Source organism: Oenanthe melanoleuca, chromosome 14 (assembly GCF_029582105.1).
Source record: "Oenanthe melanoleuca isolate GR-GAL-2019-014 chromosome 14, OMel1.0, whole genome shotgun sequence".
Classification (NCBI taxonomy): Eukaryota; Metazoa; Chordata; class Aves; order Passeriformes; family Muscicapidae; genus Oenanthe; species Oenanthe melanoleuca.
Window position 1 is genome coordinate 418526 of NC_079348.1, and position 20247 is coordinate 438772.

The window sequence follows — 20247 nt, forward strand, 5'->3', positions numbered from 1 at the left end:
GGCCAGCACTGTCCCAGCCCCTGGCCAGCACTGTCCCAGCCTTTGGCCAGCTCTGTCCCAGCCTTTGGCCAGCACTGTCCCAGCCCCTGGCCAGCTCTGTCCCTGCCCTTGGCCAGCTCTGTCCCAGCCCCTGGCCAGCACTGTCCCAGCCCTTGGCTCTGTCCCAGCCCTTGGCCAGCACTGTCCCAGCCCTTGGCCAGCTCTGTCCCAGCCCCTGGCCAGCACTGTCCCAGCCCCTGGTCAGCTCTGTCCCAGCCCCTGGCCAGCTCTGTCCTGTGGGGCTCCTGCTGTGGATTCCCGGGCTGGTGCTGCTGGGGGCCGAGAGAAACGGAGCCGAGAGTGCAGCTGCTACAATGATTTATTGTGGGTGCCGGGGGCAGGGTTCAGCTCAGGACACATGGCTCAGTACAGACACCGACGGACACAGCACTGGAGGCACTGACAGACAGCAAGGTTCAGACAGAGCCACTCTGCATTTCCAGCCTCTGAACCAGAGTACCAGCGTTTCCAGAACAATGAATCACTCAGCCTGTGTAGAAAATTAAATATAATTTATGCTTTGCTAATTGAAACCAAATACAAAATTCAATTTCCTGTGTATTCTAATGCTGACATTTGAATAGGTTTTTTTAAAAAAGTGTTATTAACCTGACTCTCATTTGGCAGGCCTCTCTCTGGCCAGATAGAAAACACCCCCCAACCAGCCCCAGCTGCAGTGGGGCATTCATGGGGGCATTTCCAAAGAAGAAAGCAAAACAACAGCACCCCAGCCCAACCCTCGTGCCCCAGGGTGCCTGGGTGTCCCTGCCCCTTGCTCTGCAGGGCTGGCAGCACCACAGCTGCCCCTGGGCACAGGGCTGGGGCTGAGGCTCCTGTCCCACCCTGCTGAGGGCTGAGCGTCCTTGCAGGGTCTCCTCTCCCACGGGCAGCCCCAGCTCCTGCTGAGCTGGCAATGGCATCTGGTATCAAAAATAAACTCTGAACATATGGCAGAAACAACGGGAGTGAGTGTAGGGGGCAGGCAGAGGGGCACAGAGTCCCAGACAGCCAGAGCCAGGAGCCAGACATGAGCCCTGGGCCAGCAGCCAGAGCTGAGCCCCTGGGCCAGGAGCCAGAGCTGAGCCCCTGGGCCAGGAGCCAGGACTGAGCCCCTGGGCCAGGAGCCAGGACTGAGCCCCTGGGCCAGGAGCCAGAGCTGAGCCCTGGGCCAGGAGCCAGAGCTGAGCCCCTGGGCCAGGAGCCAGACATGAGCCCTGGGCCAGGAGCCAGAGCTGAGCCCTGGGCCAGGAGCCAGGACTGAGCCCCTGGGCCAGGAGCCAGAGCTGAGCCCCTGGGCCAGGAGCCAGAGCTGAGCCCCTGGGCCAGGAGCCAGACATGAGCCCTGGGCCAGGAGCCAGGACTGAGCCCTTGGGCCAGGAGCCAGAGATGAGCCCCTGGGCCAGGAGCCAGAGCTGAGCCCTGGGCCAGGAGCCAGAGCTGAGCCCCTGGGCCAGGAGCCAGAGCTGAGCCCTGGGCCAGGAGCCAGAGCTGAGCCCCTGGGCCAGGAGCCAGAGCTGAGCCCTGGGCCAGGAGCCAGGACTGAGCCCCTGGGCCAGGAGCCAGAGCTGAGCCCTGGGCCAGGAGCCAGGACTGAGCCCCTGGGCCAGGAGCCAGAGCTGAGCCCCTGGGCCAGGAGCCAGGACTGAGCCCCTGGGCCAGGAGCCAGAGCTGAGCCCTGGGCCAGGAGCCAGGACTGAGCCCCTGGGCCAGGAGCCAGAGCTGAGCCCTGGGCCAGGAGCCAGGACTGAGCCCCTGGGCCAGCAGCCACAGCCAGCAGCCCCAGCTGCCAGCCCAGCACCACCCTGGGAGCAGCACTGGAGATGGGCAGAGCCCTCAGACATCCCCCTGGAGGGAACCCTGGGCCTGGAGCCCCTGCTTCTCCATCCAGCATCTTGCACCAAGTTATGCAACAACAGGTTTGGTGTAGGACCTGTGCTGACATTTTATTAACTTTGAAACACTCTAGGATCATCCTGGTATACTTCCAGTATTCCTGTAGTAATTTGGTGGGTTTGTGAGGACTGTGCAGTGGCAGGAGCTGTTTCAGATCTGCCCAGGCTGCTGAGATGCCCGAGGGACCTGGCAGTGCCCAGCAGTAAATGCTGCAGGTGGCCTCAGCTCTCCTCACCCATCCAAGGCTCCATTCCATGGCCTGTGAGCCACAGCAGGCCCTGGGGCCCCGGGCAGGCTCAGCTGGCCCCAGGCAATGCAGCAGTGATTGCACCCAGCTGGAGATGGGGAAAGCTCCTTGCCCCAGCCAGAGCCCAGCCCTGGTCCTGCAGCCCCACGGGAGGGGTCTCAGGGCTGCAGCCCAAGCTGGAGGCAGCCCAGCCCAGAGAGCTCAGCAGTGTCTGAGTGCCTGAGACATCTCCCTGTGAGGGACCCTTGCAGCAGCTCTGCATTTCACCTTGGCTGCCCCTGCCTGGGCTCCTGAGCAGGGGAGGTGGAACTGGGCAGCTGTGGGAAAGTGCTGCTCCTGTTTCTGCTGGGCCAGCAAACAGCTCCTGTGACACTGGGGGATCGAGTGAGGATATGGGTTTATTCTACAGCTCTTACAGGATTTGCAGATTTGGTCATTTCCAGCAGAAAGCCCAGGTTCTGTGCTTGGGCAGTGCTTGCCTGGAATGAACAGCTCCTTTGCAATTCTGGAGTGAGATGAAGGCTGTTCCCTGCTCTGCAGCCCAGCTGTCCCAGCCAGCAGCAGGGATTCATTTCAAGGTGCAAAGGAAAGGCAGGGCAGGGTCCCAGAGCCCTGCAGCCAGCCCTGGCTGCCACTGCTCCAAAGCAGGAGAAGCACAGCCCAGAGCTGCTGCAGGGCCACGGGCAGCTGTGCCAGGGCAGCCTGGCTGGCAGGGAGCCTGGCTCACTCCTGGGCAGCTGGAATGTTCCCTCAGCTTCCAGGGGCAGAGCTTCCAGCTCTGATCTCAGCAGAGAAGGAACAACTCTCTCCCAACAGTGGAGGTGCACCCATCACTCAGAGGAGAATTGAGGCCAGGTGGCACTTGGAAAATTCTAGTTTTAGTGCAAGAAGTAATTGAAAGGTTTGGTGCAAATGAAGTTCCTGTACGTAGTTCCTGTGCAGCATAACTGGCTTTATTCCTTCCACACACAAAGACCAGAGTGCCTGTGAGTGCACAGGGCCTGGATTGACCAGATCTGATGCTGCTGTTCGGGCAGAACTAAAGTGCAGGGCAGGAGAAATCCCATCTGTGGGCTTGTCCTGGTGCTGGGTTTTGGGAGCCCCAGCTCTCTGTGGCAGGTCTGGTGCTGCCTGCCTGGGGACACACAGTGACACCTGGACACCGAGTGCCCCAGGCCCTGCTCCCCCTGCTCCCCCTGACCCCGTGTCACCTGGGGACAGCCCGAGGTGACAGAGCAGCACAGCTCCAGACTGGACACGTGGGGCCACTTCTGCTGCAGCCCTGACAACACAAGAGCCACAACACACACAGCTGGCCCAGGAGAGTTTTGGGTCTCAAACGATGATGCACATCCCAAAAACAAAAAAGATTTTTTCCTGATTTCGTGGTTCTACTTATCGCTTTCTTCCTGCTCCCACTGGAAATCCTGGCCTGTCATTTGGTAAAACATGACATTGAAGGGTTTGTAAAACTTCCTCAGTCTGTGGATGACGTCTGGGTCTATTTTGGGGTGAGTTCGACCCTTGGACTTGCCCAGACAGCGGGGAGCACTGCTGTCCTCTGGCTTCTTTAGACAGGGAAACCCCTTGGTTTTATTAAAATAAAAATGCTTCTCTGTCACAATCCTCTTGAGGCCCAGGAAGTCCTGGACCTTGGCCATCTCCCCTGCAGGGTCTGTGATGAGCCTCTCCCCGCTGACAATCAGGATCTGGGACAGGGGGAAGTACTGCAGCCAGTTCTCCAGGTGCAGGGCGTACAGCCCGATGCGGATGGCGCTCCACGAGGCGTCGATCAGCCCCAGGGTCCGGTTCTTGAAGGCCAGCACCTCGAAGGTGGGGATCTCTGGCTTTTTGGAGAGGGTCTGGGTGTAGTCAGAGATGGCCCTGGTGACGGGGTCCCGCACCACCACGATCAGCTTGGTGTCCTTGGCCATGCTGTGGATGCGCCGCGGCGCCTCGGCTGTCACGAAGTAGCTGGGGGTCTTCTCCATGGTGATCTGCCCCTCCAGGGTCCTGGGCATCACATTCCTGCCAGAAACACAGGGGAGGTCAGAGGGGGCAGGCAGGGGGGGCACCTGTGCAGCTGTGGCTGGGACAGGCAGCAGGAGGGATGTGTCACCCCGTGTCACCTTGTGTCACCCCCTGACCCAAATCTTTCTGCCTTTGCTTTTCTGAGCCCCTGGCCACGGGCACCCGAACTGCAAAGCCAACCCTGGTGCCACACAGTGCAGCCAATTAGCCCTAGGTGCAGGCAGAGCTCAGCTAATTGGCAGGAAGCTGCACAGTACCTGCCTGCTCAGAGCCATCTGCTCGCTTGCTCAATTAAGCCCATTCACTCCCGAGCTCGGATTACACAGGACCTTTGTTATGATGACACGCTTTTAAATGTCTCCACTAATAAAACTTAATACTGAATAAGATCCCTTGCTTCTAGTACAATAATTAAATTTATTTACTATCTTGTGTGTGAGAAAGAATGACTTTTCTTTTATCTCTAATTCACATGCTCTGTCAATAATTAATTGCTGCTGGGTGTTGAGCTTCCTGTGCAAGCACTTTTATTAGCCAAAAGGAATTTGCCTACTGGATAAATTAGCACGTAGCAAGATGTTCCTGGATAGCATATTACTGTATTGTAAAATGAAACTGCAGTGAGATAGCAGTTATGTCTAAGAAAATGAAGAGGTAAATTCTTGTCCCAGCACCACCAGTTCAGGATTATCACAGCCAGCCAGAGGGTGATCACAGAACCCAGAATGAGCTGAAGGGACCCACGAGATGTCCCCTGCAGGAGCATCACAGCCTTGTTCACACCTGTGCTGCCAGGTGGCACCGGGGCTGGAGGCTGTGCCACCCCAGGGACCTGCCTGCTGTGCTGCCCACACTCACCTGCACCCACCTGGGCAGCCCCTGCCACACCTGGGCAGCCCCTGCCACAGTGCCAAGGACAGGAGAGGGTGGCTGTCCCAGAAAGGCCAAGCACAGGAGCAGGGTGGCTGTCCCAGGGAAGCCAAGGACAGGAGCAGGGTGGCTGCCCCAGAAAGGCCAAGCACAGGAGCAGGGTGGCTGCCCCAGGAAAGCCAAGGACAGGAGAGGGTGGCTGCCCAAGAAAGCCAAGGACAGGAGAGGGTGGCTGCCCCAGAAAGGCCAAGGACAGGAGTGGGGTGGCTGCCCCAGGGAAGCCAAGCACAGGAGCAGGGTGGCTGTCCCAGGGAAGCCAAGGACAGGAGAGGGTGGCTGCCCAAGAAAGCCAAGGACAGGAGAGGGTGGCTGCCCCAGAAAGGCCAAGGACAGGAGTGGGGTGGCTGCCCCAGGGAAGCCAAGCACAGGAGCAGGGTGGCTGTCCCAGGGAAGCCAAGGACAGGAGTGGGGTGGCTGCCCCAGAAAGGCCAAGGACAGGAGTGGGGTGGCTGCCCCAGGGAAGCCAAGCACAGGAGCAGGGTGGCTGTCCCAGGGAAGCCAAGCACAGGAGCAGGGTGGCTGTCCCAGGGAAGCCAAGGACAGGAGCAGGGTGGCTGCCCCAGGGAAGCCAAGGACAGGAGTAGGGTGGCTGTCCCAGGGAAGCACTCAGGGCACTGGGCAGATCCCTGGTCAGACATGGGGGATGGAGATGCCCACGGCCTTGCAGGATTATCCCTTTGTATTGCAGCTATTTTTAGTACAACCATATGGTGAGGAAATAACGTGAACAGGCCTGAACAGGCTCTGTGAGAGCACCTTGGGCAGCCACAGCACGGTGCTGCTGACTCAGACTGCTGGGCCCAGGAAGAGCCATTCTGGGATAACACAGCTGGAGCCTGGAGCAGCAGCAGGTGACAGGCACAGCCTGGTGGATGTGCTGCCAGTGTCACCTCGTGTCACTGCTAGAGACAGCTGCCCTCAGCACCCTGCCATTTGTGCATTCACTGCTGCTGCCATCCAGCCCACCAGCCTTGTTCTGCTTCTGGGGGCGGGAGGGGTCCCCTGCCAAGGCAGGAGTGAGCCTGGCTTGGTGCTGCCACAGGGCTGCCAGTGCCCTTCCTGTGGCTCAGTGTCTGTCTGAGCACCAGCAGTGTGGCTGCAGGGCCAGGCTCTGTGGGGAGCCCTCCATCCCTTGGATCAGCTCCTGCTGGAGCTGCTTCCCAATGACAAGGGAATGCAAGCCTATCTTCTGCCCAGAGCACTCTGGTGCTTCATCCATGCCTTGCATCAGCCACTTGAGTAGCAGTGACACAAAGGGAGCAAGGATTAGTCAGAACAATGCATCCTGAGGTAGTTATTCTTTAAAGAAAACCCTGAACAGATGTAGAGGAATGGGAGCACTTGGGGACTGCAGAAGCTGCAGAATTACAGACCAGCTTCCCTGGGGAACCCAGCAGCCAGATTTACCAGCCCTGTGGAAGGAAGCAGCTGTTGTGGCAGTGCACATCCCAGCACGAGCAGAGAGGAGCCTTTGGGTGCCCAGTGCTGCCCTGCAGGGCTGGAGGAGCAGAAGGTGCTGAGGCAGCGCTGCTCTGTGCCCTCCCTGCAGCCCAGGGACACCAGCTGGGAGGGGAGATGGGCAGAGAGCCACCTGCAGCAGGACAGGAGCCACCATGGTGTCCCCTCCCCGGGGCATTGGGCTTGGTTTGTACAAAGCAAACACACCTTCATGAAAGCAGCATGAGCAAACACCTTCATTGCTGCTGCCCCTTCAGAGGGTGTTAGCACAACACACAGGGGCCAAGGAACTGCAGAGCTAATAACCTGGAAGTGTTGCCACATTTAAGGACTGTGTTTAACTCCATGCACAATAAAGACAAATGGATGGAAGGGCTGGTCCTGAGGAGAGAAAATGGGGAAGCAGTGATCAGGGAAAAGAGGAGGAGAAGCTTTTGCTGAACAGTTTTAAGTGTAAAGCTGGAAGCCACAGTGTGTCCTCAAAACACCCTGGCCTTGCAGAGCCCAGAACAGCTGTGGCTCTGGGACATGCCCAGAGAAAGGCTTTATCCCAAACCCTGCTGTGCTCCCTGTGCTGCCCTGTGCAGGTGAGGAGGCTGGAGCTGCAGCCTGGGCCAGGAGCCTGCACAGGGACTGCTGCAGGCACAGAGAGCACACAGCACACAGCTCCTGCTGCTGCATAACAGGGTGTTAGAGCTGCAGCAAGGAGCCCCTGGCACAGCAGGAGTGCTGCTCAGAGCAGTTAACCTTCAGAGCTGCTGCCAGCTGAGTGCTCTGCCCTAATTGAGTGTGTGCTGATGGAATTCTAACAGTGCTGTGTGTGCAGGCATGGCCAGGCTCCTCACCCTGCTCCTGCAGAGCAGCCTGGGCTGGGCTGGACCCCCTGCAGCACACCTGGGCTTTGCTCCCCTGGAGTACACCTGGGCTGGACTCCCCTGCAGCACACCTGGGCTGGACTCCCCTGCAGCACACCTGGGCTTTGCTCCCCTGGAGTACACCTGGGCTTTGCTCCCCTGCAGCACACCTGGGCTTTGCTCCCCTGGAGTACACCTGGGCTTTGCTCCCCTGCAGCACACCTGGGCTTTGCTCACCTGGAGTACACCTGGGCTCTCCTGCACTGCTGGTGTCATTTTGGGCCAGCCTGGCTGCACAGCCATGGAGTGACTGCCCTGATGTGCTGCAATGGGACACGTCTGCTCCTGGCTCTGCTGCCCCCCTGCACCTCTTCTCTCCCCATCACTGCTCACCTGGGAAGGAGCAAGGGCAGCAGTGCAGAGCCAGGAACTCTGCTGGCACAGGCAGGAACAAACCCTGAGCTCCCTTATAGACAGGAATATCCCTGTGCTGTGGGGGCAGCATCACCGCCCTGGGCAGTGCCACAGCTGGGCTGTGCTGTGCCCCTGGGGCCAGGAGTGACCCTGCCTGTGCTACCAGCCACAGCTGGGCTGTGCCCCTGGGGCCAGGAGTGACCCTGCCTGTGCTACAGCCACAGCTGGGCTGTGCCCCTGCGGCCAGGAGTGACCCTGCCTGTGCTACAGCCACATCTGGGCTGTGCTGTGCCCTTGGGGCCAGGAGTGACCCTGCCTGTGCCACCAGCCACATCTGGGCTGTGCTGTGCCCCTGGGGCCAGGAGTGACCCTGCCTGTGCTACAGCCACATCTGGGCTGTGCTGTGCCCTTGGGGCCAGGAGTGACCCTGCCTGTGCCACCAGCCACATCTGGGCTGTGCTGTGCCCCTGGGGCCAGGAGTGACCCCATCCTGCAGGCACACGATCCGTGTACATCACTGAGCACTCCTGGCTCTGCTCTTTCTCTCCTGTGCTGTTCCCCAGTGCTGTGCCCGAGGATGAGGAGGGCTGGGCTGCTCTGTGCCCCCACCCTGAGCTCTGTGCCCTGTGCCACCGCGGGCAGCACAGCTGGAGCAGGGGCCAGCTCTAAGCCCTCATTGGGAAAATGTGCTGCAGTAATTGCTCTTAACTGCAGGCTTCAAACAAGCTCTTTATTTTCAAAGGATACATTTTATAAATTCGCGAATTTGCATGTTGCCAAAATCCCCTTGTGGTTTATTTAAATCCAGATTATCTTGTTTATTCCTTCAGTCACAGCTGTCATTTATCTCTGTGTAGGCAGCTTGTTCACGATGTTGCAGGTTTCCTGCAATCCCACTCAAAAGGAGTCTTTGTTAACTGTATTTTCATGTTCTCAAGAAGAGAAAAAAGTTCGTAGCAACTCCCAGGGCTTGGGGAATCGCAGAGGAGGACAAGGATTTGCACGGCTGCCATGGAAGGAGGAAATGGCCAGGTGCTGCAAGTGTCACCTGCCCCCAGAGCTCCTCTCTGCTGCTCCTCGGGGTGGAGCAAACAGCTGCTTTTGTCTTCTGAAAAGACAAACATGAATCCCTTTCCTTTTTATTATTAACACATTCTGGTATAATTGCTTGAGCTGTCAGCTGTGACCTGCCAGTAATTCAGCAGGCGTGGGACTTTGAAGGGGAGAGCGGCATTGCATCTGAGCCTGCAGTGAGCATTAAAAGCAGAACCCATTTGCTATAAGCCCCCGAGTCAAATCTCTTGTTGAATTTGTTCAAACATAAATTTACAGCTGAATTTACATAGGTTTAACGTTTTATAATCTTTTCGGTCTGTGAATCTATATTCAAGAGTGAGTGCATTAGCTCAGAAATATTGTGCTTAACGCTGAAAATAATTTTAATCTCTCCAAAGTCCAATCCTTTGCACATCACTAAACCTCAGAAGCCAATCCCTTCTAATAAGAGACACAAAACTTGCATCTGTCGCTGCCTAATAGATTCACACTGCTCTAATTCAAACAGCTCACATATGTCTGTTAAAAACCACTAAAGGCAAATGAGAAAGCCCTTCCAGAAAAGTGCCAGCTCAGACTGGGGCCAAAGGAACAGCAGCCATCCCCAGGAGACTCGCTGGAAGGGTTCAGTGTTAGGAACCTGGTGGCTGGGGGGAGGGGGTGAGCCACCCTGGGACTCGTGTTCTGTTTCTGCAGGGCTGGGAACCCCAAACGAGCGGCTGCCTGCACCGCAGGTTTCCCTCTCCGAGACAAGGAACTTCCCTTTCCCCAGTTCCCAAAGCCTGGGCTGCCAGGCCAGGTCCTTGCTCTGTGCAGCTGGAGCGGGATCCCAGGGCGGCAGGAGCGGGGACAGGCTCGGGAGCGCGTCAGGGCGTCCGTCTGTCCATGTGTCTGTCTGTCCTTCCATCGCTCAGCAGGGCCAGCCCTCCTGCCGGGAGCCGTCCGTCTGTCTGTGTGTCCGTCTGTCCATGTGTCCGTCCGTCCACCTGTCCTTCCATCAGTCAGCAGGGCCAGCCCTTCTGCCGGGGCTGCCTGGAGCCGTGTGTCTCTGTGTGTGTCCGTCTGTCCATGTGTCTGTCTGTCCTTCCATCGGTCAGCAGGGCCAGCCCTCCTGCCGGGGCTGCCCGGAGCCGTGTGTCTGTCTGTGTGTCCGTCTGTCCATGTGTCCGTCCGTCCATCTGTCCATCCGTGTGTTCGTCTGTTTATCCATGTATCCATCCATCCATCCATCCATCCATCCATCATCCATCCATCATCCATCTGTCCATCCATCCATCCATCCCTCCATCCATCCCTCCATCCATCCCTCCATCCATCACCCATCCATCCCTCCATCCATCCATTCATCCATCCATCCATCATCCATCCATCATCCATCCATCCATCCATCCATCCATCCATCACCCATCCATCCCTCCATCCATCCATCATCCATTCATCATCCATCCCTCCATCCATCCCTCATCCATCCATCCATCCATCCTCCATCCATCCATCCCTCCATCCCTCCATCCGCCCGCCCTGCCGGCGGATGCGGCGCTGCCGTTGCCATGCCGACGCAGGTGATGCCGCCGTTCCCCAGCTGGGAGCTGATCCGATCGCCGAGCGGGGCTCGGAGCTGCCATGGCAACCGCGATGCGGGATCGGGGCGGGAGCCAAGGCCTCGGAGCGGCGGGGCCACTGCGGCCACCCCGGTGGCCACCGCCCCGCCCGGGGGCACGGCTCGGGGCCGCGGCTGAACCTGGTGCCCCCCGCAGCACCTCCTGTCCGGGGCACAGCTCCTGTCCCCGTCCCTGTCCCCTGTCCCGGGCACAGCTCCTGTCCCCTGTCCCGGGCACAGCTCCTGTCCCCTGTCCCCTGTCCCTGTCCCGGGCACAGCTCCTGTCCCTGTCCCTGTCCCGGGCACAGCTTCTGTCCCTGTCCCCTGTCCTGCCCTGCCAGGGCTGGCTGCTGCTCCCGCAGCACCTCCTGTCCGGGGCACAGCTCCTGTCCCTGTCCCTGTCCCGAGCACAGCTCCTGTCCCTGTCCCCTGTCCCTGTCCCGAGCACAGCTCCTGTCCCTGTCCCTGTCCCCTGTCCCGAGCACAGCTCCTGTCCCCTGTCCCTGTCCCGGGCACAGCTCCTGTCCCTGTCCCTATCCCTGTCCCCTGTCCTGGGCACAGCTCCTGTCCCTGTCCCTGTCCCGGGCACAGCTCCTGTCCCTGTCCCCTGTCCCGAGCACAGCTCCTGTCCCCTGTCCCGGGCACAGCTCCTGTCCCTGTCCCCTGTCCTGGGCACAGCTCCTGTCCCTGTCCCTGTCCCCTGTCCCGAGCACAGCTCCTGTCCCCTGTCCCCTGTCCCGGGCACAGCTCCTGTCCCCTGTCCCGGGCACAGCTCCTGTCCCTGTCCCTGTCCCGAGCACAGCTCCTGTCCCCTGTCCCGAGCACAGCTCCTGTCCCCTGTCCCCTGTCCTGCCAGGGCTGGCGCTGCTCCCGCCGCAATCCAGGGCTCGGCCCCGCAGCCCGGGGGCTCAGGGACACTTCTCGCCACCCCCAGCCCAGGAAATGCCTTCGGAGCACCGTCTGTTTCTAATGTGATTTCTCACAATATCGCCCGGCCCAGAGCCCAACACGCACAATGAAAGGGCTTCTGTGTCTCCACAAAATGCAAAATCTTTAATGGCTCATTGGCATGTGCTTAGGTTTGCCTGGATAAGAAGTTACTCCTGAGAAGCCGCTATTGATTCTGTCAAGGATTCAAAGGTTTTATAGGCACTGCTCAAGATCTCTCTAGCGCTGGGGCTGCCTGATGGCTCTCACTGCCGCCAGAACTGCCCCAGCCCCCGGGCAGCATCTCGGGCTTTGCCAGGGTCGGCCACGCCGATGCCCAGGAGTGTGGCCCCCTCCAGAGAGCTGGGCAAGCTCCTCGGAACTCGCCCCAAGGGGAAGCAGCCCCTCTGTGCCTCCCCGGGGTCCTTGAGGAGATGGGGCAGACACGGGGCCAGGGAAAGGGACGGGGGCACTTTGGAGTCTCCTCTCCTCCCACCACTATGCAACAAAACCAGTGGGCAGGTGGCTGAGTAGCAGACAAAAATATAAATATGCTCTGATTTCACTGGGACCATCTGGCTCAGGCATGATAGGTGGGTAGGGATGCTATAATCATGGAGCAGAGTACTAAGCTGATCCATTAAAGTCTTTTAGCAGAAGCAACTATGGAACCTCTATTAATCTGGCAATGCTCTGTGAACAGACATCACAAGGTTAGATCCATCCAGCTGCAATTAAAAGCAGCCCTCAGTGATCAGGCTGGCAGGGAGAGCTGTGAGCACTGTGCTCCCCAAGGCCCTCGTCAGTACAGACTGTTGATACTTGCACAATGTAATCTGAAATTATCATCCTAATGCTGAATCTTGCTTTCTTCTGTTCTTTGCTCAAGAGGATCTCCTCAGGGACGTGGCTGCTGCCCTGTGCTGAAATCCCTTGTGCTGGTGCACAGCTCACACAAACTGGACAGCTCAGTCAGTGCTGAGGGGCTCCTGATGGGGAAGTGCCTGAGCTGCTTCCAGCAGCTCCTGCTGGGGACCCCTGGCCCTCCCCAGCTGTGGGATGGACTGGGACATCCTGGATCCTCCAGCTGGGGAGCTCCTGGCAAGGCTGGGAGCACAGGGCACACCTGGGGCAGGGCAGGGCACACCTGGGGCAGGGCAGGGCACACCTGTGTCAGCCCAGGGCACACCTGGGGCAGTGCAGGGCACACCTGGGGCAGCCCAGGGCACACCTGTGTCAGCCCAGGGCACACCTGTGCAGTGCAGGGCACACCTGTGCAGGGCAGGGCACACCTGTGGCAGTGCAGGGCACACCTGGGGCAGTGCAGGGCACACCTGTGCAGTGCAGGGCACACCTGTGTCAGCCCAGGGCACACCTGGGGCAGGGCAGGGCACACCTGTGTCAGCCCAGGGCACACCTGTGCAGTGCAGGGCACACCTGGGGCAGCCCAGAGCACACCTGTGGCAGCCCAGAGCACACCTGTGGTGGCCCAGGGCACACCTGTGGTGGCCCAGGGCACACCTGTGGCAGCACACACCTGCCCAGCTGGCACAAACAGCCCTCAGCAGCACTTGGCTTTGGCTGTGCAAAGGAACCTCAGCTCTGTGGATGGAGATGTGCACTCCCTGGAGAATTGTTTGACCAGGGATAAATTTGGCCCAGTCTCTCCAATTTTAGTGCAAGATTTATTGTTGGTCAGCAGTCAGCCATGGCACAGGTTGTAAAAAAGGCTGGAAATGTGTATTTCTAACCTCTCTGCTGTCAAAATTATTTTGACAAAATCTCACTACCATTCTCTACAGAAGCACCATGATCCCATTCACTGGGAATCTCTCAGTGTCACCGACCAGATTTAATTACTGTGTTAGTCACAGTTACAGCAGAGCCCTGGAATGAGGATGGCAGGGCTGCAGGGGCGAGTTCTGCCTCCGCTTACCGAGGATGTTCGAGTCCAGCTCGCCTGGCTCCCAGTCCAGATTTCCCTCCAACACAGGAGTTCAAGTCCTCTCGGGGCCAGTTCACTCATTTCCACTGTTTTCTGCCTGCCCCACGCCAGTGCTCAGCTCTGGGGCAGAGCTACACAAAACGCCAATGCACATGCAATGTGTGCAGACAGAAACCTCTGAAACGTGGGGAAACCCAGTGCACATCACACCCCTTCCCTTCCCTTCCCTTCCCTTCCCTTCCCTTCCCTTCCCTTCCCTTCCCTTCCCTTCCCTTCCCTTCCCTTCCCTTCCCTTCCCTTCCCTTCCCTTCCCTTCCCTTCCCTTCCCTTCCCTTCCCTTCCCTTCCCTTCCCTTCCCTTCCCGGGGGCTCAGCCCCAGCACGCAGCAGGACGAGCCCCCAGCCCCACCGAGCTCCTCCTGCCCCAGGCAGAGCAGCAGGAGCCCCGGACCCTGTGCAGGTGCTCCCACCCAGCCCTGCCCTGGCTGTTGCTAAGTGATGTCTGTGGAAGGTTCCAGACTGTCAATAAGAGATGCTGCTGGCACTGCAGGCTCTGGTTCCTGGAACTGCCAGTCGGATGTGGGAGAGCTCTGTGCAGCTCACACCCAACACTGATCAGGGTCAAACCCCTCCAGCTTCCCAAAGATGGGATGGGCCCTTCCCAAAGAAGGCCTGGGAAGTAAAATATTAAAATAGATGGTTTGGAGCTGCACATCCCGAGGAGCCCTCGTTCATCTTCGGGAACATTTAATTCTACCAGGAAAGCACCCTGGCAGTAATGGCTGCCTAAGTGAGAGCACCACAGCTGTATCATACTAAAAGCTTTTCAGGGAAAAGAGTAAATAAATTCCATTCTTCAGCTGTATCTGGGTCTTATCCTAAGCAGTGCCAGAGTAATAGGTAAGCCATCAACAGCTAAAAGGCTGGGAATTGTTATGGAGCAGCGACACTGAACGGGCTGAGAACTGCAGCAATCCCTCTGGGAGGGGGACTGTGCCCTCCAGCACAGGGACGGCACAGGGAGGCTGGGCAGGAAACCACGGCAGCCCCGGAGCCCCAGCACAGAAAGGGGGTGCCCTGGAGGTGACCCCGTGCTCCCCTCACCTGCAGACACCTGCAGACAGACACCTGCAGACACCTGCTGCCACAGGTGGGGCTGTGCAAGCCCGGGGGCTGCAGCAGCAGCTGCAGGGCACTGGGGAGGGACGGGCTCTCCGCAGCTCCCGGGGCAGCCAGGCCAGCTCCACACCCCTCCAGAGAGCCAGGGAGGCACGATCCTCCCAGCTGCAGCCCCTGAGGGCCAAGGCACAAACTGCCCTGTGCAGCTGCAGTGCACAGAGTCTGCAGCAGCAGAGCCCAGGGCTTCCTGCAGGGCCAAGGCACAGCAGTGCCAGCCCCTCTCTGCTCCCCCCACGCCTGGCAGGTCCTGCAGGGCCAAGGCACAGCAGTGCCAGCCCCTCTCTGCTCCTCTCAGTGCATGGCAGGTCCTGCAGGGCAGCAATGCACAGCAGTGCCAGCCCCTCTCTGCCCTCCCCATGCCTGGCAGGTCCTGCAGGGCCAAGGCACAGCAGTGCCAGCCCCTCTCTGCTCCTCTCAGTGCATGGCAGGTCCTGCAGGGCAGCAATGCACAGCAGTGCCAGCCCCTCTCTGCCCTCCCCATGCCTGGCAGGTCCTGCAGGGCAGCAATGCACAGCAGTGCCAGCCCCTCTCTGCTCTCCCCACGCCTGTGGGACCCACGGCAGCCCCAGCACAGGCAGGTCCTGCAGGGCCAAGGCACCTCCCAGAGCAGCTGCAGGGACCCCCCAGATCCCAGACCCGGCCATTCCACCCCAGGGCTGCCCCTCTGCCCTGCAGGGACTGGTGCCAGCCAGGCTGCCAGGGCACAGATATTTATTATTGCTTCTGCTGATTATGTTGGGGTTTAAGTTCATTTATTATGTATGCAAGAATGGTAATACACTGGCATCTGAATGTCTTTTAGGCATACAATATCCTTATTATTCAAAGTGGTTTTCCTCTGTAATTGAATGGTTTACCTTATTATTACACTATGTTAATGAGCCAGCATTTCCATTTTTCTATAGGATGCTTAATTGTAAGCAAAGTGCAATCAGAATCAGAGATGCCACCTGTAATTGACACACCATAATAACAGCCAGAACTGCAGGAACCAAGTACCAAAATAAAGAAGAGTGGGAAAAGCTGCCCTGAACCCCCAGGAAGCTGCTCTGGGCTGGGACAGAGCTCACCCAGGCAGGAGCCTCTCCCAAACTCTGACAGCTGGGCATTAACAGAGACAGAGTGCTATTGATATCAGTTTGTACATTAAACTGATATCAGCTATTGATATCAGTTTGTACATTTAATCAGGTTTTTGCAGTTTGCAGCGAGGTGGGAACTATATCCCTGTCCAAGGCATTTGGTTCAAAGCAGCTGAGACAGAGAATAATCAGGATTTATGATCCTCATTCTGACTCGGATCACACAGCCAGTGCAGACAAACAGGGTTTCCTGCCAGAGCCCAGAGCCAGCCCTGAGCCCTCACATGGGATTTAATGTCACCCCAGCCCAGTCAGTAACACAGCACTCAGCAGAACAAAAGGGAACTCGCCCTGCTGTGCCTCCCAGCACAGCCCAAGCAGGAGCAGCCTGGGCACCTCCAGCCTCCCTCAGCCACAGCAAACCTGCTGGGCTGCCACAGGTGACACACCTGCCTCAAGAGCCAGGCCAGAGCAAAGGGAGCCAGGCCAGAGCAAAGGGAGCCAGGGCCAGAGCAAAGGGAGCCAGGGACTGCCCAGGGACTGCCAGGGACTGCCAGGGACTGCCCAGGGACTGCCCAGGGATGGCTCAGCAGGGCCAGGGATGGCTCAGCAGGGCCAGGGACTGCCCAGGGCAGGGATGGCTCAGCAGGGCCAGGGACTGCCCAGGGCAGGGATGGCTCAGCAGGGCCATGCACATCCTGCAGGCAGCTCCACTGTCAGGGAGCCAGAGCTCTCCAAGAGCCCAGCTGGGAAGTGAATGTTTAGATAAAAATTCAATGATCCAAAACCAGCTCTAATAAAAGCAGCCAGGTGATGGGAGCAGAGCAGTGGTGAGGCAATTTTCAAGGCATTTTGAAGGCAGCCATGCTGTGTGCCACTGCTGGTCCTGGGGTGCCCTGCTGGGCTCCTGCCAGCACAGGAGGGATGTGAGCCCAGGCCAGGCACCACAACTGCACAGGAGGGTCCTGGCACATCCACAGGGCCCAGCAGGCTGGGAGCTCCCTCCCTGGGCAGGACAGCCCCAGTGTGCCAGCCATGAACCCCAAACCTCAGCCATGAGCCCCAAACCTTAGCCAGGAGCCCCAAATCTGAGCCATGAGCCCCAAACCTTAGCCATGAGCCCCAAATCACAGCCATGAGCCCCAAATCTGAGCCATGAACCCCAAACCTCAGCCAGGAGCCCCAAACCTCAGCCAGGAGCCGCAAATCTGAGCCATGAACCCCAAAGCACAGCCATGAACCCCAAATCTCAGCCACGAGCCCCAGCTCCCAGCCCCTCACTGGTCCTTGGCAGCACAGCCCAGCCCTGCCAGGCTTTGCTCAGCCCCCTTCCCCACCCACCAGGCAGGCTTAGCCTGGGCTCTCTGCTAATTCACACACCTGGTGCAACATCCCAGTGAGGCAAAACCAGCCCACTGCCACTCCAGTCAATAGAGTAAACAGTTCCTGGTTTGGATAAACAGAATTACTGGTGTTGAAGAGCTCTGGGCAGCACTGCACAGTCTGATTAGTGTAAATGCTAAACACAAACCAATTAACACTCTCTAAGTCTGCTTATCTATGTCACTTAGTGCTAAAATAAAGGCTAACACTAAATACACATATTGATCTAGCCATTAAATCTAACATCACTCAAAACAGTTCATTATATCACTGAGAAACAAATAAAGTCACCTGAATTTTCTGTATGATGAGCAATGAGCCAATTGCTGCATCCAGCACTAGGGAGTCACTGCTCACACTGAGAGCAGAGTGACACAGGCACAGGCAGAGGTGGCAGGGGACATCCCTGCAGCACTCAGGCATCACCTGGGCTGGTGCTGTGCCACCAGCCACAGACCCAGGTACAAACATCACCAGGACAGGATTGTGGCGAGTGCCAGCCACAGCACCCAGGTACAAACATCACCAGGACAGGATTGTGGCCAGTGCCACCCACAGCACCCAGGTACAAACATCACCAGGACAGGATTGTGGCGAGTGCCAGCCAGAGCATCCAGGTACAAACATCACCAGGACATGACTGTGACGAGTGCCACCCACAGACCCAGGTACAAACATCACCAGGACAGGATTGTGGCGAGTGCCAGCCAGAGCACCCAGGTACAAACATCACCAGGACAGGATTGTGGCGAGTGCCAGCCAGAGCACCCAGGTACAAACATCACCAGGACATGACTGTGACGAGTGCCACCCACAGACCCAGGTACAAACATCACCAGGACAGGATTGTGGCCAGTGCCACCCACAGTGCCCAGGTACAAACATCACCAGGACATGATTGTGGTCAGTGCCAGCCAGAGCACCCAGGTACAAACATCACCAGGACAGGATTGTGGTCAGTGCCAGCCACAGACCCAGGTACAAACATCACCAGGACAGGATTGCTGGTCAGTGCCACCCACAGTGCCCAGGTACAAACATCACCAGGACAGGATTGCTGGTCAGTGCCACCCACAGTGCCCAGGTACAAACATCACCAGGACAGGATTGTGGCCAGTGCCACCCACAGTGCCCAGGTACAAACATCACCAGGACATGATTGTGGTCAGTGCCAGCCAGAGCACCCAGGTACAAACATCACCAGGACAGGATTGTGGTCAGTGCCAGCCACAGACCCAGGTACAAACATCACCAGGACAGGATTGCTGGTCAGTGCCACCCACAGTGCCCAGGTACAAACATCACCAGGACAGGATTGCTGGTCAGTGCCACCCACAGTGCCCAGGTACAAACATCACCAGGATTTACTGTGGTCAGTGCCAGCCACGGACCCAGGCATCCCTCAGCTCTGCCAAGGGAGAGGAAAGTCTCACCAGAGCCCCAGCAGCTGCCAGGGCACTTACCCAGCACTGACAGAACACCCCCTTAGCCCCTAAGAAGCAGAGCTACTCCAGGTTTGATTTGGGCTTTAAGTGCTTCTCCACCTGGACATTGTTGAAGGCTGGTGTGTGGGAAGCTGGTGCCAGGAACAGCCTGTCTGGGGGGATCCTGCCCTAACAGCACCCGGGGCAGGCAGGGAAGGAGGTGTGGATGCCAGCAGGCAGTGGGAGATGTTTACACTCCTAATTACAAGGGCTAATTCTCTGCTTTGGCCAGGTATCCCTGCTGCAGCCAGGGTTAATGGGATGTGAGAGAGCACAGCTGCACAGCACCAAGTGAGGGGGACAGGCAAGAGGCAGCAGCATTAATCAGCAAGGAGCCATGGAGAAGGGTGGCATCAAGCTGTTTGGAGGCATGGAGTAAAAATAAATCTCCCTGAGTTTAATATTCTGCCAGTCAGCTCCTTTTTGTAGGTGGAATCTATTAAAAATTATCTTTCTGCTAAAATGCTAAAGTGTTTCTGACATTTAACAGCTTGCTTGGAGCAAAAAGGTGCAATAAATACATAGGAGAGCTAATTGGCAGCAGAACATCCAGCAGCACTGCTGTGTCAGCCCTGACACCTGCAGCACCCCAGCATCCCCTGGGCGTGGGGCCCTGCTCACCTGCCCTGCTCTCACCTGTCCTGCTCACCTGTCCTGCTCACCTGCCCTGCTCACCTGTCCTGTCACCTGTCCTGCTCACCTGCCCTGCTCTCACCTGCCCTGCTCACCTGTCCTGTCCTGCTCACCTGCCCTGCTCTCACCTGCCTGCTCACCTGTCCTGCTCACCTGTCCTGCTCACCTGCCTGCTCACCTGTCCTGTCACCTGTCCTGCTCACCTGCCTGCTCACCTGTCCTGTCACCTGTCCTGCTCACCTGCCCTGCTCTCACCTGTCCTGCTCACCTGCCCTGCTCTCACCTGCCTGCTCACCTGCCTGCTCACCTGTCCTGCCCTGCTCACCTGTCCTGCTCTCACCTGCCCTGCTCACCTGTCCTGCTCACCTGCCCTGCTCACCTGCCCTGCTCTCACCTGCCCTGCTCCCACCTGTCCTGCTCACCTGTCCTGCTCTCACCTGCCTGCTCACCTGCCCTGCCCTGCTCACCTGTCCTGCTCCCACCTGCCCTGCTCACCTGCCTGCCCACCTGCCCTGCTCCCACCTGCCCTGCTCACCTGCCCTGCTCACCTGTCCTGCTCACCTGTCCTGTTCCCACCTGTCCTGCTCACCTGTCCTGCTCACCTGCCCTGCTCACCTGTCCTGCTCACCTGTCCTGTTCCCACCTGCCCTGCCCTGCTCACCTGCTCTGCTCACCTGCCCTGCTCTCACCTGCCTGCTCACCTGTCCTGTCCTGCTCACCTGCCCTGCCCTGTCCTGTTCTCACCTGCCCTGCTCTCACCTGCCTGCTCACCTGTCCTGTCCTGCTCACCTGCCCTGCTCCCACCTGTCCTGCTCACCTGTCCTGTTCCCACCTGCCCTGCTCATCTGCCCTGTCCTGCTCACCTTGCCTGCTCACCTGGCCAGCTCCCACCTGTCCTGCTCACCTGCCTGCTCACCTGTCCTGCCCTGCCCACCTGTCCTGCTCACCTGTCCTGCTCACCTGCCCTGCTCACACCTGCCTGCTCACCTGCCCTGCTCACCTGTCCTGCCCTGCCCACCTGTCCTGCTCACCTGTCCTGCTCTCACCTGCCCTGTCCTGCTCACCTGTCCTGCTCACCTGGCCAGCTGGGAGC

The 20247-nt window shown here is 58.4% G+C and overlaps 1 protein-coding gene across 1 annotated transcript in view; it reads right to left on the reverse strand.

Moving 5' to 3' along the window:
* Positions 1-340: 340 nt before the first annotated feature.
* HS3ST4 (heparan sulfate-glucosamine 3-sulfotransferase 4) overlaps positions 341-20247 on the reverse strand; it is a 58533-nt gene continuing 38626 nt past the window's right edge. Inside the window, exon 2 of the mRNA XM_056503232.1 lies at positions 341-4207. Coding sequence (XP_056359207.1) covers positions 3571-4207 — 637 coding nt within the window. The 3' untranslated portion in view covers positions 341-3570. The remainder of the gene's footprint in view (positions 4208-20247) is intronic.